The 18317-nt window shown below is 39.3% G+C and overlaps 1 protein-coding gene across 2 annotated transcripts; it reads right to left on the reverse strand.

Annotated features, from left to right (window-relative positions):
* Positions 1-40: 40 nt before the first annotated feature.
* usp4 (ubiquitin specific peptidase 4 (proto-oncogene)) lies at positions 41-17870 on the reverse strand. 2 transcript variants are annotated; one of them, XR_014629447.1, is made up of 23 exons: positions 17590-17870; positions 15888-16015; positions 13618-13748; positions 13117-13243; positions 12761-12906; positions 12593-12654; positions 12282-12425; positions 11940-12057; positions 11587-11760; positions 11334-11492; positions 10677-10901; positions 10510-10593; positions 7941-8035; positions 7366-7548; positions 7056-7276; positions 6702-6926; positions 6486-6556; positions 4130-4245; positions 3881-4030; positions 2352-2455; positions 1920-2008; positions 803-1748; positions 41-669 (listed from the first exon to the last, which is right to left on the reverse strand). XR_014629447.1 is itself a non-coding variant. In XM_084426370.1 (22 exons), the coding sequence occupies exons 1-22, from the start codon at positions 17736-17738 to the stop codon at positions 1626-1628; spliced, it is 3024 nt and encodes a 1007-aa protein (XP_084282496.1). In that variant the 5' UTR covers positions 17739-17870; the 3' UTR covers positions 41-1625. The 2 variants fall into 2 exon arrangements, 1 of the variants encoding a protein (XP_084282496.1); XM_084426370.1 differs by having other exon boundaries at positions 41-1748.
* Positions 17871-18317: the final 447 nt, after the last annotated feature.

Genomic DNA, 18317 nt, shown 5'->3' on the forward strand with positions numbered 1-18317 from the left:
GGCTTAAACTAAACTTGTAAAAGAAAAAAACAAAAAGCCATTATAATCAGGCTTCCACATTTTATTATATTTTCAATTCAAATAGGCTTAATCAAAATCTGGTGTTGCACATCTTGGCATGATAAATAGAACACAAAGCAGCTATGTACTGTGCCCCAGATTATGATAAATGTACATCTATGCAAGAAAGGTCTATGAAATTACAAAAACAAAAATGTTTAGATGAATGTTTTACTGATGTAGGAGCTGCGGGGGGGATAGCTTGAGTCAATGATCAGGTCAAGTCCTAAATTTCATAGCTGTTTTTCCATAACAACAGTGGATTTACCAGTCAGTGAATGCTAATACCATAGAAAGGTAAACACCAGGAACAACCATCTAGTTATCATTTTGCAGATTTCAAAATTTGCATGCTGTTTTGTCACACAGAAAATAGAATATGCTTTGTGTAGCATGAACGAAGCAGCATGAAGCACTCGTCTTGAGTCGTCATCCGACACACATGACGCCACATCTAAACACAGGGCAGATGTCCCCACCTTCATGTAATAATGACAGCTGTATCTTTAAGGCTGTTCTTAATCAAAACAATGGCCATTCTTTGTGTTCCTCTTTGTTGTGTACATATACCTGTTCAAGTGTTACAAGCAGACTCCATATTTCTCTGGACTGAAGCCATTTAGAGAGAAACATCCACCATAAAGAGAGAGAAAAAAAAAAAAAGGGAGTATTATTAAAGCACAAACCATCAGATCACAAATGAGAAGCTTTGGAACTGTTTTGGGGCACGACCGTGACTTACGTTCACTTGTTCCACTGATTCTTAAGCTTCCCTTTGCACAGTTTTTGGGGTGTGAAGGCTGTGTGTGAATATATTAGAGATCAGCCTCGCCCTAAATAAACATCATGATAATAAACCTAACATTGTGATATAGTAGTTATTAAGCAGCTCTGAAGTTGAAATATTTCAAGACAACACTCTCCCGCATGGCATATTTAACAAAACTTGTGGCTTGTGATAGGATAAAGGAAACCTGGAGACAATATTTAATATAAGAGCGCAAGCTTCTCTGAGAGAATCTCTGTGCTTGTCACCACACGCTTAAGTTATTAAACACAGAGAGTCTATTTTTCACAGGAGGCACATGTTACAAGATGCTGATAGCTAGAGTCCAACGTGAGTGGGTAGAGGCATAATTTAACATTTCAGAGAAGCGTAATGTTGCATACATAGTCTATTTTTAGGCATTTCCCCTCTCCTGATCTATTTCACCTAACATTCATGTCGTCCAAAGAGAGGTTATATTGCCGTTTTACCCTCATTCTCATTTCAGACTAAAAGAAACAAGTTTCTATAATCAGCAGGCATCGAGGTCCAAGAATAAAGTCTTTCATGTCACGCTTCAAACTAAAATTCTCTTTATTTATTATTAATATTCTTTTTTGGCTCTTGATAAAGACGCATGTGTGAAAGAAAATAAAATAAAATAAAGCTAAAAACAGAGGGCCTGTTTGTGAGCCTTTAATAGTCACTGAAGTAGCCAGGGATGTGCGTCGATGCATTGCTGATTTCATCTTTATGTAGTTTTTGTTTCAGTGCCAGTCCTTGAAAGACTAAAAGAAAATCAGTTGGTGTCCATGTGGTCGTCCGGGGTCTCTGAAGCTCCGCCTAGTGATGCGGAAGGGGTGGATTTGGACGGTGTGTCTGCGTCTCTACGTTGGTAAAAAAGCACGTAGGCTGCTTTAGTCTGTGGAGAACAAAAAGAGACAATTTTGAGTCAGTGTACAAACCGTCCTTTATGGGACGACAAAGTCTTCTTTGAGATTCATTAACCACAGGAATGCTTTATGAGTCTGGAAAGGATGGCAAAGTATATATTTTAATAAAAGGGAAAGAGTAGAAGTTTAAAGAGTCTCACCACAATCTGATCCTCGGTAGCAGCAGACACACTGCTGTCGTCAAAGTAATACCATTTTCCATCCATCTTGTTCTTGCCGTATGCTGTGTCTGCAAGATGAATGAAACGTATTGCTCAACCGCTGAACTTGCGTAATCCAAAAACTAAATGATCGTTTCCAGGCAGCAATACAATGACAAATATGTAAATGATCAACTCGGTGTTTAAGTTTCTGTAGAAATCTATCAAACATGAGATATCCGAGTTGAAAGGAAGAATAAGTGATAAAGGGCAAATAAAAGGCTGCTGACACAACCTGTGAGTTGGCCAGTTATGTAGCGATATGATTGCAAAAGAAAGAATAAAAAGATTAAGGACAATAGAATGTGATTTCACTAAAAGGGAATTACAGAGTTCTGAAATAATGGGAGACAAGCAGTAAGAGTGACTTACAGTGGCCTCCACCCATTCCTCCATAATGGTTGGAAACAGCAATGAGGTCATAGACATATGGGTCAGCTTTGGGGTCGCAAACAAACTCTGACATGTTCAAGTCCCTGTGTAAGAAAGTTAACATTCATTTAAAAACATGAAAATATCACAATTCCAGAAGTTTAAGTTTAAAAAAAAAAAGCTATTCTCAAAACACAAACTACCAAATATGAAATCGCAAACAGAAAGAGTGTCTGTTGGAATTTCAACCACATACAAATATTTTTTTTTTTTTTTTTTTTTTAATCAATACATCCATGTACTAGACTACCAGTACTGTGTTAGTCTACTCCATTTACCACACCGAACAATGCATGGGTTTGTCTGTCCAGGCAAGCATGACTCAGCTTCCCAGAAACTGACACCTGATACAATGCACCTGATCCCTATACACTCTTTCCTGCTTCCTGTTCAGTGAGATGACCTAGAGCACCCAAATGGGATGAATGCCAAATGCTCAAGGCAAATATCATGGCGAGAAAAACAAGTTGCCCATAAGTGTGGCATTGTTCGTATCTGAAGTGTCAATATTCTGTATGCAACGAATGAACGCTACATTATAACTAAAATTAACTTATAATAAATAATGTACTAATACAAATGTACACCTGAAGTCAGATGCCATCCCGAAACTGGCCTAAGACAATGAAAACCTATTTCTGTGTGGGCGAGGAGAGAATTTGCCGCCATCTGGTGGGAAATTAACAGAAGCGCTTTACATGAAGAGGGCACACACTAATTTAAGGGACAAATTCCATGCTCTTTGGAGAATGATTACATGCTTTAAAGGTGCTGTCTGTAAGAATGACACCTAGTGGTTGAAACAGGTACTGCAGTCCCTCCACCTCAGACTCAACGCTCACTCGGGTTGCCAGTTTGTCTCACAACTGGATGTTAATGAGTTGATTTATCCACGTTTTAATGCGCTCCCGTTCATAGAGATTTTTAGATGGATACCGAGGCTTTTTAGGTTGTGTGGAATCTGCAATCTGACCAGTTTGTTCACTCGTTTCCAAGGCTGCGATACACTGCGTTTCCTGCCAACTGGCATCCCGGGGTGTCGAAATACTATTGGGTGAACAGGCAGTGGGCGAGATCACACTGACTAAAACAAAACCTGACTGACAACACGGAACGTGTAAAATAATAAGTAAAATAACTGGCTGTAGAAGTATTTTTCAGAGAAACTAATATGTGACCTAAATATCTGCAAGCATATTATGGTATTTTTATGCTTTAGTAGAGTAAAAAAAGTTACATACAGAACCTTTAAGCTATTAAATAATTTAGAACGAACACCATTAAGAGTAGTTAAATAAATAGCAATAATAACAATTATAATAATACATATATATTACATAAATATTTATATAAATTAAAATATCTCTCTCTCCATCCAACACTTCATTGATCCATCCATCCATCCATCCATCCATCCTGATTGTCATTCAATTTTGTAATCTGCAGCTGTCGTCTCACAACTGATTTACCTAATTGGAAAGTCCACGACCGTGTCGAGCTTGTCTCTCCAGCAGCGGTTGTAAGAGAAACGCTTCAGATGTACAACCAGAATGCGTGGGAGAGACCACAGGTCAAACTTCTTGGTGGCCTGCTGGTGTTTCTTACACGTGGGGCAGTACCTACAGAGGAGCACAGCAAACATACACATCATGACAACTGCACTAAATGTGGTTATACTTTGGTAAAACATTTGACCTTGGAAAGCAGGGGCTCCTCACCAGGGGTCATGTTCTCCTAAGGTCTCCATTGTAGTAAAGAGCTCGATGCATTCTCGTAAAGCTACTGTGGTCTTCTTCTTCTGAGCATGTAGCATACTCTCATGTTTATCATAGGCCTGGGGAGAGACTTCACATTAATGTCCGAGGACACTTAGCACAGGTAGCTGAAAGGAAAGATGGTCGACTAGTCCATTTTTGTGAGGATTATGACAGACATCTTTGACCAGATGACCACTGTGTCACATCTCACTGGACGCTAATTACTTGCTCAACATTGATTAATCAACTAGTCATTTAAACAACCCATCAACTAGTCGATTTTGAAAATATATATAATGCTTTTTCACCTTTTTTGGACTTTCTTTAGTGTTATGTTACTGTTTGAGCATGAAAAAGGGTCTGCAAAGTTGCAAAGCACAAAGTCCATTCTAAAGGGAGTTATTCTCTTTATCAGTAAGAACTGTTTCTGAACTCCCTGAAATGCCTTGATTATAGTCTTGAGATTTCTTCCAGGAATGTACACGTCACAATATTCCTCATTTAAATAATTCCTGCCCAATGCATTTGCAAAAAACATCATTAGTGTGTTGAAATCGTAGACTGTAAAAAAAAATATGGGCGTGTCTGTGACGTCACCCGTAGGTTTCTGAAGAGCATTTTTGAAGCCCAAAGTGGACGGAGCCGGCAGTCGCCATCTTGGTAGCGTGTCACCGCGCATCACTCACGGATAAACGAAAATGGGCAAAAATGACAGACAGCAGACAAACAGCTAGTAGTGACGGCAGCGGCAATCCACCTGTCACTCAAGTGGCCACGCCCTTAATAATGCAGAACTTTCAGATTTAATATATTTTAAATGGATGAGTTATAAAACAATTCACCCCCCCTCACAGTTGTCATGAAGGGCAACATTAGCTATATAAAACCACTTTTTTCACCAGGCTGTAATTATAAAAATTTTGATGATAAGTTGGGCATTTTAACATGGGGGGTCTATGGGATTGACTCTCTTCTGGAGCCCGTCTCTAGCGGCCACCCGATGAATTGCAGTTTAAATCACTTCCGTGTTGGTTTCAAGAGAGAGACAGGAAGGTTGCCGCTTGGTTGAAACTCACGGCTATGGTCACGACTGTTTCCCGAAACTGTATTGTAGCAAACTGGTCGTTCAATCACATTGGTTAATGAAGTCACACATGTGGTGGAGTAAAAACTAATTTTAATGAATCTGTTTGAGATCGAATTAATGGTAGTTGTTTTGCTATAAATTACAGACATGACATCTGAGGACTATTTCTAATTTTTCTCTGTTATTTTGCTTTATTTCCAGATTCAATCATAGGCTCGTTCTTAAGTACTAGAGCACGTTCGCACATGCGCACTCATCAAAAATGACGCTTTAAATCTCTTGACAAACTAAAATACGCAATTACATTTGTATGTATTTGAAATAAAAGATACAGCTCGTACTGAATGTCAGCTTGCTTATTTGGCTCAAGATAAGGATTTATTGAGTCCACATGTCATGTAAACAAGAAACTATGCTTCCAACCACAGGTCGAGAGCTGTCGATCAAACCACACAACTTTGCGATGCTGTTTGCGAATGTTCGTTAGAACTATGGTTTCGGGAAACACAGACTCGTTGAACTATGTTGAAAACGACGGAACTTGCGGCTAACGATGCTTTTGGGAAACGCACCCCAGAGCGTTACTGACAGACTGGGTTTTTAACATTCAAGCATGAATTCCTGTTCAGGAACGTAGGCTGCTACAAGGAGCTTCCAATGGCAAGTGAGGAGTTCTACACAGTACGTTTTTTTTCTGTTAATTATGTTTATGCTTCATGAGAGATGTTTTGCGTATTTCGGATTCATAACGAGGTCTTTTAGGTTTCGTAACGTTAGACATTTTTTATCCGACACGTTTGTAGCTGCTGCTGTGGTAACTAGAGCAGAGCTGGCAACCCGGATGCCGAAACACTACTGACTTCGTGATTGATAGATAGGTGGAGGGTGGGGCATCAGGCCAAAACACAACATGACAACATCAACATCAGTTGAGGGCTGCAACTTCACTTTTAAATGACAATATCCTGGCCGGACTACTGTTGTCAGTGATACAAGTATTTGAAATGAACATGATTTCTTAATGTCTAGTGACATATCAAGGCCATTTTATGATTAATTGAAATACATTTCTTACATACGGTTCCTTTAAATTGTAATATTTCACAATATTACCATTTATATTTTTGGTCAAATAAATGCAGACTTGGTGAGCATAAAATAAACCTTACTGACGCCAAACATTAAAAAAGTTGTGTAGTTTTGAACAGTTAGCGGAACGGAGATCATTACCTCAGCTTCCTGGTCATCGTAGCATAGTTTCTTCGTGTCTGAGTCCCAATCAATGGCTACTGTTGAGTGAGCTGCAGAAAGGCATTTCTATCAGTTTTGACTTAAGGATATAATGCAAGTGATCCTAAAGAGTTCACATTAGACAAAAACGTGTTTCACATTTAATAATTCACCCGATTCATTTTTTGCATGAAATGTAAAAAATTTGAAAGTTACTTGTGAGCTTTAGGAGATTGCCATCAAACGGGAGAGAACTGATGTTGGCTGTGCCGTAGGAATTGACCATGCTGAAAGAAAAGAGTTTTGGCCGAGAAGTAAAAGATTTTCCACCGCTGCTATTGGGCCCATTCTCTGGTTCAGAATCCTCCTCTCCATCCACAGTGTCTGAGTGGCTGTTTTCTGGTTCTGGACTCTCCTGGTGGTCCATGGCTTCCTCATCGCCTAAAACACAGATACAACAAAATCAGACCTGTGTCAGATGTCTGGAGGGGATATAAAAATAAATAAATCTAAAATGGATGACTATGAATACAGCATTTGGGAGATCTATAACAAGTTGGAGTGTCCTACCATCACAGACTCCATTGGGGCCGTTGCTGGAGTGGTTGCTCCCGTTGGATCCAGCGCTGCAGGAAGCTCCATCTGAAACCGGGCTGCTGCAGCTACTCAGCCCTGTGCTGTGAGTGGACACTGAAGCGAGGCATTCTGGTGATTGGCTGCTGCTAGACGATGTGGCTGAGGCAGATGCTCTGCTGTCTGTAATGGTTCCCTGTGAACGTTTAACGTAACGCCTAAAACAAGAGAGAATAAAATGTCAACCAAGTGTGAAATGACAGAATCAGTGTAACATTAGAATAAACCAATAAAGCAGAATACCAACCCGATCCTCTCCAGCACGCGCTCATAGAGGGTATCCACGGTGAGGTTGTGGCGTGGGACGGTTATGAGGAGAGGCTGGCCAAAGAGCATTGTGCCTGAAGAGCCTCCACTGTGCTTAGCATGCCTCTCTCTGAAGTACACCGGCAGGTTCATCCTCTCACTATCTTCCTCTAACACCTCATAACTAAACCACAAAGACACAATCAGTAAAAGACCACTAAAACAACAACAAGCTCAGCTGAACTGGCAAAACCTATAGTATGTAATACAATTTAATGAACAAACATGAGCATTCAAAAGTTTAGGGTCAGTAAGATTTTTACTTTTGAACTTATTGGCTGCTGAAAATTCAGCTTTGCCATTACAGGAATTAATGCCATTTTAAAATGTATTCAGTTAAAAAAAAAGTTACGTAAAACAAATAAAATTTAAACAATATTACGATTTTTACTTTATTTATGATCGAATAAAAGCAGCCTTGATGAGCATAAGAGACTTATTTCAAAAACATTACAAATCTTACAGACCCCAAACTTTTGAATGGTATTGGTAAGTAGAATTTAAGAGATGGCTTACACAAAAATGTCATCCTTCTCCATTATTTGATTGAGAGCGTCATCCCGTTTGTAGATTTTGTGGAATCTGTGATTGTAAACATCTGCCACAACCATCTAGAAGAGTCAAAGCAGGAATACAAAGCAGGAAAGTCTCAGACTAGGGATGTCCCGATACCACTTTTTCACTTCCGATACCGATACCGATGCCGCAGCTTTGGCTATTTGCCGATACCGATATCAATCCGATATTTTTATTTTATTCTTGAACTAATACTAATAATAATAAAATATAATGGAAGCACTTTGCTCAATTAGCCACATAAAAACATCTCTCTCAAATGGAGAACAAATACTTCTCCAGTATATAGTCCACAACAACAGCTGATAATGAAAGACTGCCAGCCTTTATTCAAGACCTTGAGATATGTTTGGTAACCTGAATGAATTTAAAATTAATTTGCTATATTTCAGATCAATACATTTGTTTCCTTAAAATTTTAAGTAACTTTAACTTTATTCTCATCTGAATTATAAATAATTTATTTCTGTATAAAATAATACTACTTTTTAAAAAACACATTTGATTTTCTTTTTTATTCAATGTAGAATGTGCAACTTAAAAATAAACAGATTAGTGCTCTGTTTTAGGACAAGAAATGAAAACCAATGCAATGATGAATGTCCAAAAGATGAGATCATTTTTGCTTTTAAACAGTGTGTGTGTGTGTGTGTGTGTGTGTGTGTGTGTGTGTGTGTGTGTGTGTGTGTGTGTGTGTGTGTGTGTGTGTGTGTGTGTGTGTGTGTGTGTGTGTGTGTGTGTGTGTGTGTGTGTGTGTGTGTGTGTGATTTTGGTTGGGTGACAGTTACAGTTTGACAAGAGTTTACAGTTTGACAAAAGCACAATGTTGTGTTTTACACAAATATAAGCAGGCTAAACACTTTTTGCAGTTTTAATGATGTCCTGTAAGAAAATGACGGAGTATGTTTTTATGTTTCGTTTCCACTGTTCGATCGCGCCCGTGCCTCTCTGACACACACACACACACACTCCAGCATTGCAATCTTGACATTGCAGCCTGTTCATTTTGCTGCGTTCACACCAAACGCGAATAGAGCGTCAAATTTGCGTCTATCGCGTCTAGTTCGATGCTTGAACAGTTTGAATCCATTTGCGCTTTCAAAGCGAATAGGACGCGCCGCGCGCGTATAATGATAAAGTGAGCGTTTGAAGTGATATAGACGCGCATTCAGAGCTAAGGCGGGCTACAGATTAGGTGTCCCTAAAGAACCCGCATATGCGCGTATCTAACAGTAACGTTAGTTCCGTATTACATTAATTAATGTGCGCGCGAGATTTATTTTAAAATCCATGCACCGAACGTACGTTCACTGTACGAATACGTACCGTTCCACCCCTAATGGGTATCGGATCATAGGTATCGGATAAAAAAATTTCTCCCCTCCGATATCCGATCTAGCATTTTGGGCCAGTATCGGCACGATACCGATGCCGTGGATCGGATCGGGACATCCCTATCTCAGACTGTCCACTATAACTTTAAACCAATGTTATGAAGACACAAGTAGACATTTTTCATTCAAAAGTGAAAACAGCCATAATTTACCACGTCTCAAATTCATGCCTTTTTTTTTTTTTCACAAAACGAAATGTTCTTTTCCACTTAAATGCAAGAACACAGAGACTAAGTCCACACTACTGCGTTTTCGTTTAGAAACGGAGAATTAAAACGAATACGATCTCCGTCCACACCAGCGTTTTAGCTGCGTATTAGAATTGATCTCCGTCCACATTAAAACGACTGAAAACGCGGATCACGTGACCATTCACCAACACTGGGCATGCGCGAGCCGGTGTAAACACAACTTCATTGATAAAATTATCCCACCATGCGCTGGTTCTTCCCGGGTTAACCCAAAACCGACGCTCCATGTACACGGTCGATACCGGGAATTGTCAAACGTAAACTATTTTATCGGGAATTGTCAGTTGCACACGGGAATTGTCACATTGTCACTATTTTACCGGGAATTGTCACAGATCGCTCGAATAATAGCTTGCCTCCGGCGTATGTAGGCAGTTAGCATTGTAAAATGCAGAATTTACTTGCACAACAGCTGCTAGAAAAGATATAGCCTACGCCATGACTGATGACACCCAATCATAGATCCGAGCGTGAGCCTCTACTATGTCATCGTTTCTAAAGTCCTCCGTTTTGACCCGTCCACACTAAAACGCCCTCCGGAGATTCAAAACGAAAAACGGGTCGGCAGCGTTTCTAAACTTCTCCGTTTTGGGTCTCCGTTTTTGCGTGGACGGGAGGTGCAAACGTAGCAAAAGGTCTCCGTTTTTAAACGAAAACGCAGTAGTGTGGACGGGGCCCTAGTCCTCTCAATCTCCAAAAGAAAAAAAAACGCACTAAAATGTACATGCTTTATTTCAAGAAAGCTATAGGGGTTTGGAACAGCCGGACAATTTTTCTATTTTTGAGAGAACTCTCTCTTTAAGAATCATAAATAATGGAAAGGTGATTGTTAGGTTGAAATGCTAGGAACAGAAAAAGTCTTACATTGTCTGAAGGAAGTCCAGATAGCTTGGCCAAAGCACTGCACAGGTCTGCTACAACACCCATTTTGGGAACCACTACACGGTACTGGAAGATAACAAATGGATCTTTTAGCCAACATCTTAAAATTAAAACCTGTGCCTGAGTGTTTTCAGGAAAACGGGTCTTACTTGCATGGGTCTGAACTGCGGGTCAGTGCGGACCAGGAACACCTCCATAGTGCGATCCTTTTTCATGGGCAGGGGCAGCGTGAGGTAGCAGAAGGGGTCAAAGGTAACGGAAACTTTGGAGCATTCTGGGCAGACCAGCGTAGATTTGAACAAGCCGTGGAAGATGTCCACGATAATGGAATCGTTCCGCAACCGGTGATTTGCCCATGCTTCCTTAGCTACAATCTACAGACAAATGAGATACCCACAAGTCAAGCAACATTCTTCAGTTTAAGGGCCAAATTTTTCAGCTGTCAATCATTACATCCCATTTTTACAGCATCAAATAAAACCAAACTTATTGGAACAATGAACACTTGAACATACATTTGCGTGATTAGAGCCTCAAAAATGACAAAAAAATCTTAGCAAATTTTTTTTTTTAAGTGTTAATTGGGTTTTTTAGTTTGCCTCCTGTCACATTCGATTACATGGAGAGGGTGGGGTTTATGGCTTGTACTGCAGCCAGCCACCAGGGGACCATCAAAATGCTTTGGCTTCACTTTTCAGGACTTGTGCAGCATTGTAGCTTTATCCCGGTCGTTTTGACTACTTCTGAATTTGGTTTTTACCTAAAATACATGTCTTCTTGTGGTTTACACATGAAGTGAGGTTTACCTCATCAGGCCGTCCCTCAGCATCTCTCAGGGCCAGGTAAGGCTTCTTCTTAACACGGTTAAGATCCTCATGTAGGCCGTCCAGCAGAAAGGCCAGTAGCTCCTGAGAGTCTTGTTGCTGGTACCCTGAGAACTGCGGGGCAAACCGACCCACCTGGGTCTAAACAGAGAGAGGAGAAACTTAACATTCAAATTAAGGGTATGTTGGAAATGTAAATCGACTTCCAGAGTAACTTAAACACAGATTCACTCACTTTAAAAGTGCGTGGAGCCACGTAACTGCTCCGACTAAGCCACGTCTGTTTGACCAGATCTGCGTAGGCCTCTGCAATCTCCCCTCGCATCCCTAATGGATTTTCCCGGTTGATCTCGGCCTCATACCGGTCCTCCAGGAAATATTCCGTCAGAGGGGGAGTATTGCTCAGGCACTGGAATTAAAAGGAAAGTTGTCTCAATCAAAGAATAAGGGTTTGGCTAGATGTCATAACACCATCTGGGCCCAAAAGCATCTTTTTCTATCGACGGTCATCAGCTGAACCAAGTGCAATATGGGCAAAGACAGCAAATTTCAGATTTCAAAACATGCAATGCATATGCACTTGAGTACCTGGAGGGCAGAGTTCATGAAACAGGTGTTGCCCAGGTTGCTCAGACCGCAGAGGCCTGGTTGAGCGGCAGATTCTCTGTAACTGTAAGAGGAGCTGTAGGAGTTATAACTTCCCAATCTGCAACAGATATGGTGGGTTAGCAAAGACATTTACTATGAGTCAACGGCACAATTTAAACCTATTTAGACCACCACAATCGGTCAACTAAATGCTGAATGCAGGAAACCTGACCTTGAACTGAAACCTTGTTTCAGTTCCCTGTTTAAATTCTTTCAGTAAGGAACTAAACTAACTGTGGAGTAATTTGAGATAGTTTTATGTTATATAATGTTCAAGCTGACCTGTTGCCAGAAGTACTGTTGTTCAGCATGTAGCCAGAGTTGCTATTGCTATCCCCATTTGTTATTGTGGAGGATATGGTAGCAGATGAGTTCGAAGAAAGTTTTGGGGAGGTTGTATAATTCCGAGAGGTGGAAGTACTGGACCTAGGCATAAATCAAAGAATTATGTTAGGGTTATTCAAACCAATTTTAGAATAACGAGTGGCAAGACAAAGTAAATGATTTAAAACTACTCCAGTTCTGAAACTACAGAGTTCTTTTTAACATTAAGCTGCTTAAGTGTGAGAACAACCTAAACTGCATGTACATACTTGGAATGGCAGGTCTGTCTGGGCCATGTGCCATCCTCATTCTTCTTCTCTATAACAAGCACCTGAGGAATGAAATGAGATTGATGATGTGAATTCATAAACCCTCTGAAAATGTCAATCAGCCTCAAACCAACCACAACTGGAATGAAATAAAGCGCCATGGTTTACCTGCCCCTGAAAAAGCCCTGCGTCCTGTACAGTGCTGTCAAGCTTGTTAAGTTGTTCATAAGTGTTACTCATATATTTATTCCAAAGACGAGTTTCCTTTTCAGATGGGATGTCGAATAAAGTCCTCATTTCCTTCTCAATAGTATCTAGAGAAAAAAAAAAAAAAAAAAAATTTATAAGAGCAATTTTGAGTTAGAACTGAAAGGAAAAACACATGCTGTAAACAATGTAAACAATGCTGTAAACAATTAAAATGAATGAACAGTTTTAGTTTTCATTAAAGGTGATAATGGATCAAATCAGTGATGCAAATACTACTGAGGAGGAAAACTGATATTTTCTTATGAATCTCATACCTATAGTGTCTGCTTTGCTGAAATGGCGGGTAACAACTTTTTCCATGTTGTCATTTTCACACAAGTTCAGCTCAAGCAAATACACTTCCACTTTACAGTGCTTCACAAACATTCCATGTTCAACAACCTGGAAAACACATTTTCAAAAACAATGAATTAACACTCACAAAGACATAGCAAAAGAAAAGCATTCAAAGCATTTCAATCAGCATCTCAACTCAATATACCTTAATTAAATCATTAACTGTGTAACTGTTTAAATGCAATTACCACATGAAAATAATATAACCATGTAACCCTGCCTGTGTTAATCACTCATGTATATCAGACATGGGTAAATAAAGGCATCAAAAAGGAAAATAAAATACAAAGAGACTACCACAATCTGAAAAACATACAATTTTAAATAGCAAGCAAAAATTTTAAATAATGCTACATTATGAGCATCACAAATAAAGAAAGAGACAAAGCAACAGAGCAAAACAAAGAAATAGGGGGAACCTTTCTGATGATGGGTTTCTGACCCTCCAGACAGCCATACCAGCTGACCAGCTTATTCCAGGCCTCTGTAGGCACTAAAACATAGTCTAACTCATCTATGAGATGCTCTTTCAACGTCTGGGACTCGTGATCTATGATAGAGAGAGAAAAGGGGAAATCGTTAGAAAAACACTTTAGAACCCTTAAACACTACACTGTATTATCAAACAGAATAAGCCATGCTAGGCTCAGAAAATCGTGGTGAAAATATGAAAAATGTACTTCCTTCAATAAAACACAAAGGATAGATTTTGGAAAATGTACTTGTGGCTTTGGAAGGAGATTTCAAGCTTCAAAAAGAATGAAAAGCACCAATAAAAATGCCAACACAACTATATTCCAAGTCTTCCAAAGTCACATGATAGCTTTGGGTGATAAACATCAATTTAAGTAATTAATCAATGACAAGCTTCCCCTCCAGCGTGCTGTTAACTCAAGAAATGCTGTGTCTCTGGATCATTGAGTCAGTGAACTAAACTCAAAGAATAAGATCCGATTCATAAATAAATGAAAAGATATGAATTATCTGGTTAATAGTGATTTATGGAAGAGAAAGGAAAAACATTTCCTTTAGTGTTCTACTGAAGAAATAAAGTTGAGTTTTGGATGACATGAGGGTGAAAAATTAAGAACTATCCCTTTAAGACTGAAATGTCAAAACTACATGTACTCGGTAAGCAGGGGCGGACTAGCCATCTGGAGCACCGGGAGTTTTCCCAGCGGTTTTAGTTTCGATTCAATTTCCCCCCCCAAAATTTCATATTTACATATTTCATAAAATGTCATATTATATTTTTAAAGATATTATTACATTTATGCAATTGTAAACAGTCTGTGTAGAAACATCTAAATGCCACTTCAGATGCAGCTTCCGTGCCACTTCTGCAGTGCAAAGATGGATTCTGTCTGATTTCATTTGATTGGTAACAACACTATAATGTCTTGTTATTCTAACTGCATTTATTTATTTATTGTTCATTTATTAATTTTAATAAGCACAAAAATAAATTTATTTCAGTTAAAAAAAAAATTTCAATCATTTATATTTCGTTATTGTTATATTTTTAAGTTAGTACAGGGCTCAACACTAAGGATTTTTTCTACTTGCGAGGTTGGGCCAGTGGTTCAAATTTTTACTTGCCCTGCCAAAGTTTTCACTGGCCCCACCACACAAAAAAAGTAATAAATAATTAATAATAATAATTTAAATATTGTTACAGACAGTCAGTAATAAAATAAGAACAAATAGTCAAATTACGAGCAATAGCACAAATAAATACAACAGCACAAACATATACAAAAAAAAAAAAAAGTTCTTTTCAGGTTTTTCATGTAGGTCTTAACTAGATTTTCAGGTAGGGTACAGAAATAGTAATCAAACGTAAAATATCACTGCATAGTCTTCACTGTATAAACATAGATTAACCCTTATTACAGTTATTCAGTCAAGAGCAGTGAGAGATTTTTTTTCTCTCTTATGTTTGATTAACATAAAAACAGACAGAAACAGGAATATTAGGCTGCTGTCACTTTAAGAGCTGCACAGATCCAATATACTGTTACATATGCATATCTCACATGTTAACATTTGATGTTTACGTTTAATGTTTAACTGGCTATGTTTACGATGATATTTTTGCCAATTTGTCCGTGCAAGCTCAGGAAGACGTGAAAGTATCCGTGCGCTGTGGGACGCGGTGTTCTGGGTGTGCGCTTTGGAAATGCGTGTTCCTGCGCACAAAACTTTTCATACAGCACGAGTACCAAACTGAGAGACGTGGGTACTTTCGGGTCTACGTGCGCTTAAATATTTAAATTGGCAAGGCTTAAAAATGTGCAAAAAAGCCCCGGGCCATCGGGCAGCCCTGTAGTAAGTGGTGTTAAAAATTGCTCTGCGGAAAATGAGCAGTTGTGTTATGTTTGGTGTGTTGCGGACCGGGTACCGTGGGCCTCTCTGTGCCAGAAATTCCAGAGCCACTTTTTAGTCCCAGTCCAGCACTGTCTGTAAGCACCTTAAAATTAAATTACCCACACAGCTTTGAATCAGATATTCACATACATAATGGAGTAAGCATTCATATTTTTAAAAGCTAATAAAAATGTCTCCAGTATCATAATTACAAAACGAAAAAAGAACGTTTTACTGCTGGCAAAATAAACCCATTTTTCACAACACCCATCTATGAGAGTGTGGCAAAGCAAAGATAGGCACAACACTCAACATTCATTACCTGAAAAGAGTCCAGAGTTGTCAATGGGTCCCGGGTACAGATTGTGCTCTCCAACATTGTACAAATCCCAGCTGTCAAAGCCCACATATTTCTTCCACTGTTTGAACCACCGGCTGTCAATCAAATACCTAAACAGGTAGAACAATAGAATGAGATCAGTGAAAGTCACGGGAAAAGGACAACAAATGTGTTAGTCTCCTAAAATGTAAGGCCTAAACTGATTGCAAAGCAAATATCAATTGTGTTGTTACACATCTACCAATATAGAGCAGTCAATGAGGATATTTAGTAAGGTCAATAAGGTCTTTCTTAATCTCATCCAAAGTAGGAACTTGTTCCACTACATAAGCTTGTTAGCACTTGATTCCACTCCGCCAAGGGACAGACATTATAGTTTGATAAGAAACGTCAAAAGTCCAAATTAAAAGGGATGGGTCACCCATTAGTCAAAATTGTCATTGCTTACTAAGATATGACTTTCTTCTGTGAAACAGAAAATGAGATGTTTATTGTCGCTGTAGTGGAGAAATCATTACCATTCATTTATTGTAACAGAAGCTGTCAGTCTCATAACTTTCCATCTAACATCTTTTAAATTCAATGAAAAGACTGGGCATTAGATTTAAAAAAAAGAAAATGGGGCAAACTAGCCTCTGTTTATTTCAAAATGTTCATTAATTAATTAAACTATGAAGCTCTATCTAAAAATAGAGTAAAGCGACCTTAACTAACAACACAAGTTGTTACCTGCTTGATTAAATTAATTATTTTTATTAAAAGTCTATATACTGAAAGTACTTTTAATCCTACTGAAATTTAAATGTCCATTCGAGTGAGTCACTAGGCTTTTCTTACACACAGTTTTCAAAATAAAAGTGGACAGGTTATCCAAATACTTTCATATACTAACGGGTTTACATGCTAATTATTGTAGAAATGTGTTTGCCATTTAAGCTCCATTAATTCCAGATGTATTTTGTGTGTGTGTGTTTAATATCAGTGTCATAAACTCTTCTACTGGCAAACAACATTGTGAGTGACTGGGTGTTATCCAGAGGCCATGACAAAGCACAGCCTTACTGTAATACTCGTTTAGGTAGCTTAGTATTCCCCACAACTTCACAGGGAGAAGTTAGACAGTAATTTTAATCTAGTTTGACAGTTCCTCTAAAATAAGGTTGACGTCTGACAGAAAATAACACTTAACTCGGCAATGAAACACAAACTAGCCTGGCTAACTAGCCTCGGCTAATGAAGTGCCTTACATGCCTGACGCTGTTATCAGAGAACTGATAACCGACAACGGGGTGGTTGCGTTTATTTACCAACCCTTCAGTTACTAAAGTGTCTGAAAACGTCTTATTATTACATAAAGGAGACATTTAAGCAGAAGAACCTTGACAGTTGAGGTGAAATAAGAGGCTACGGCTGGTTAATCTGTGCTAACTAGCTACAAGACAGCTTCCTCGTTTTCTAACCAACATAAATAGTGTTAAATCTTTATTATATTAAAACGCACGCTTGCTGTGTACACCGCCTTGATAATAACGGGAGTCTGCTAGTTTATGGGTGTTAGCGAAGCAGGTGGTTGTCCACAGCCCAGCTAGTGAAGGGATTTCCGGCAGCCGGTGTCTCCGTCAGTAGGCCTGAGCTGATGCCGACAAGCGTGCCTTGATTTCGGCATTATTTAAAAACCTCTTACCACTCGTCTCCCTTTCGAAGTGGCGTTTTCAGCAGTGTACCGATGCTCTGCTTTTGACTCTCGGTGGACGGTACTGGTGTCTGTGTGATCACCGGCTTCTCGTCAGGGTCCGAAGCGGTACCCGACTCGGGTCCGCCTCCCTCCGCCATCGTGCAGCGAGTGAACCCGCAGTAATCGCGAGCGCGCTGAAGTATACGGGGGACGCGCAGCGCTAGAGGGTGCGCGCGTACTAGGCTGCCGAACTCGAATAGTAACTGTTAGTTACATGAAGGAGGTGCGGTGGATAACAAAAACAAATTGTACCGTCCTTCATTAAAAGTTAGGGCTCTGGGAAGATAAACAGACTGGTGTCTGCATCCCTGACATCTTATTTATCCCTGTCAGCCTATTTATCCCTGTCAGCCGCTATAATAAGTTTTAACCATGAGGACCTTTTTGTCACATTGTTCCTGAAATTATTTTCTATTATATTGAGCTTTTATGGTCGGATCATTTCGATGCATCGGTTGAACCGGTTCACAAAACCAGTCTGAACGGGATAGTTAACCCAAAAATGAAACTTTAGTCATCACCACATACTCACCCTCAATAAGTTGTTCCAAACCTGTATGACTTCACAACACAAAAGAAGATATTTTAAAGAATGTTTTTAACCAGACAGTTGACGGACGGCACCCATTGACTTCCATAGTAGAAAAAACAAACAAACAAAAAACTATGCCATCAAC

Source organism: Rutilus rutilus, assembly GCF_951802725.1.
Source record: "Rutilus rutilus genome assembly, chromosome: 12".
Classification (NCBI taxonomy): Eukaryota; Metazoa; Chordata; class Actinopteri; order Cypriniformes; family Leuciscidae; genus Rutilus; species Rutilus rutilus.

Coding starts and splice junctions, on each gene's coding strand:
- usp4 (XM_084426370.1), bottom strand. CDS start 17,738: ATGGCGGAGGGAGGCGGACCCGAGTCGGGTACCGCTTCGGACCCTGAC. Junction 12,655..12,760: donor CAGGGCTTTTTCAGGGGCAG/GTAAACCATGGC, acceptor TTCATTCCTCAG/GTGCTTGTTATAGAGAAGAA. Junction 4,246..6,485: donor ACGATGACCAGGAAGCTGAG/GTAATGATCTCC, acceptor GTCTCTCCCCAG/GCCTATGATAAACATGAGAG.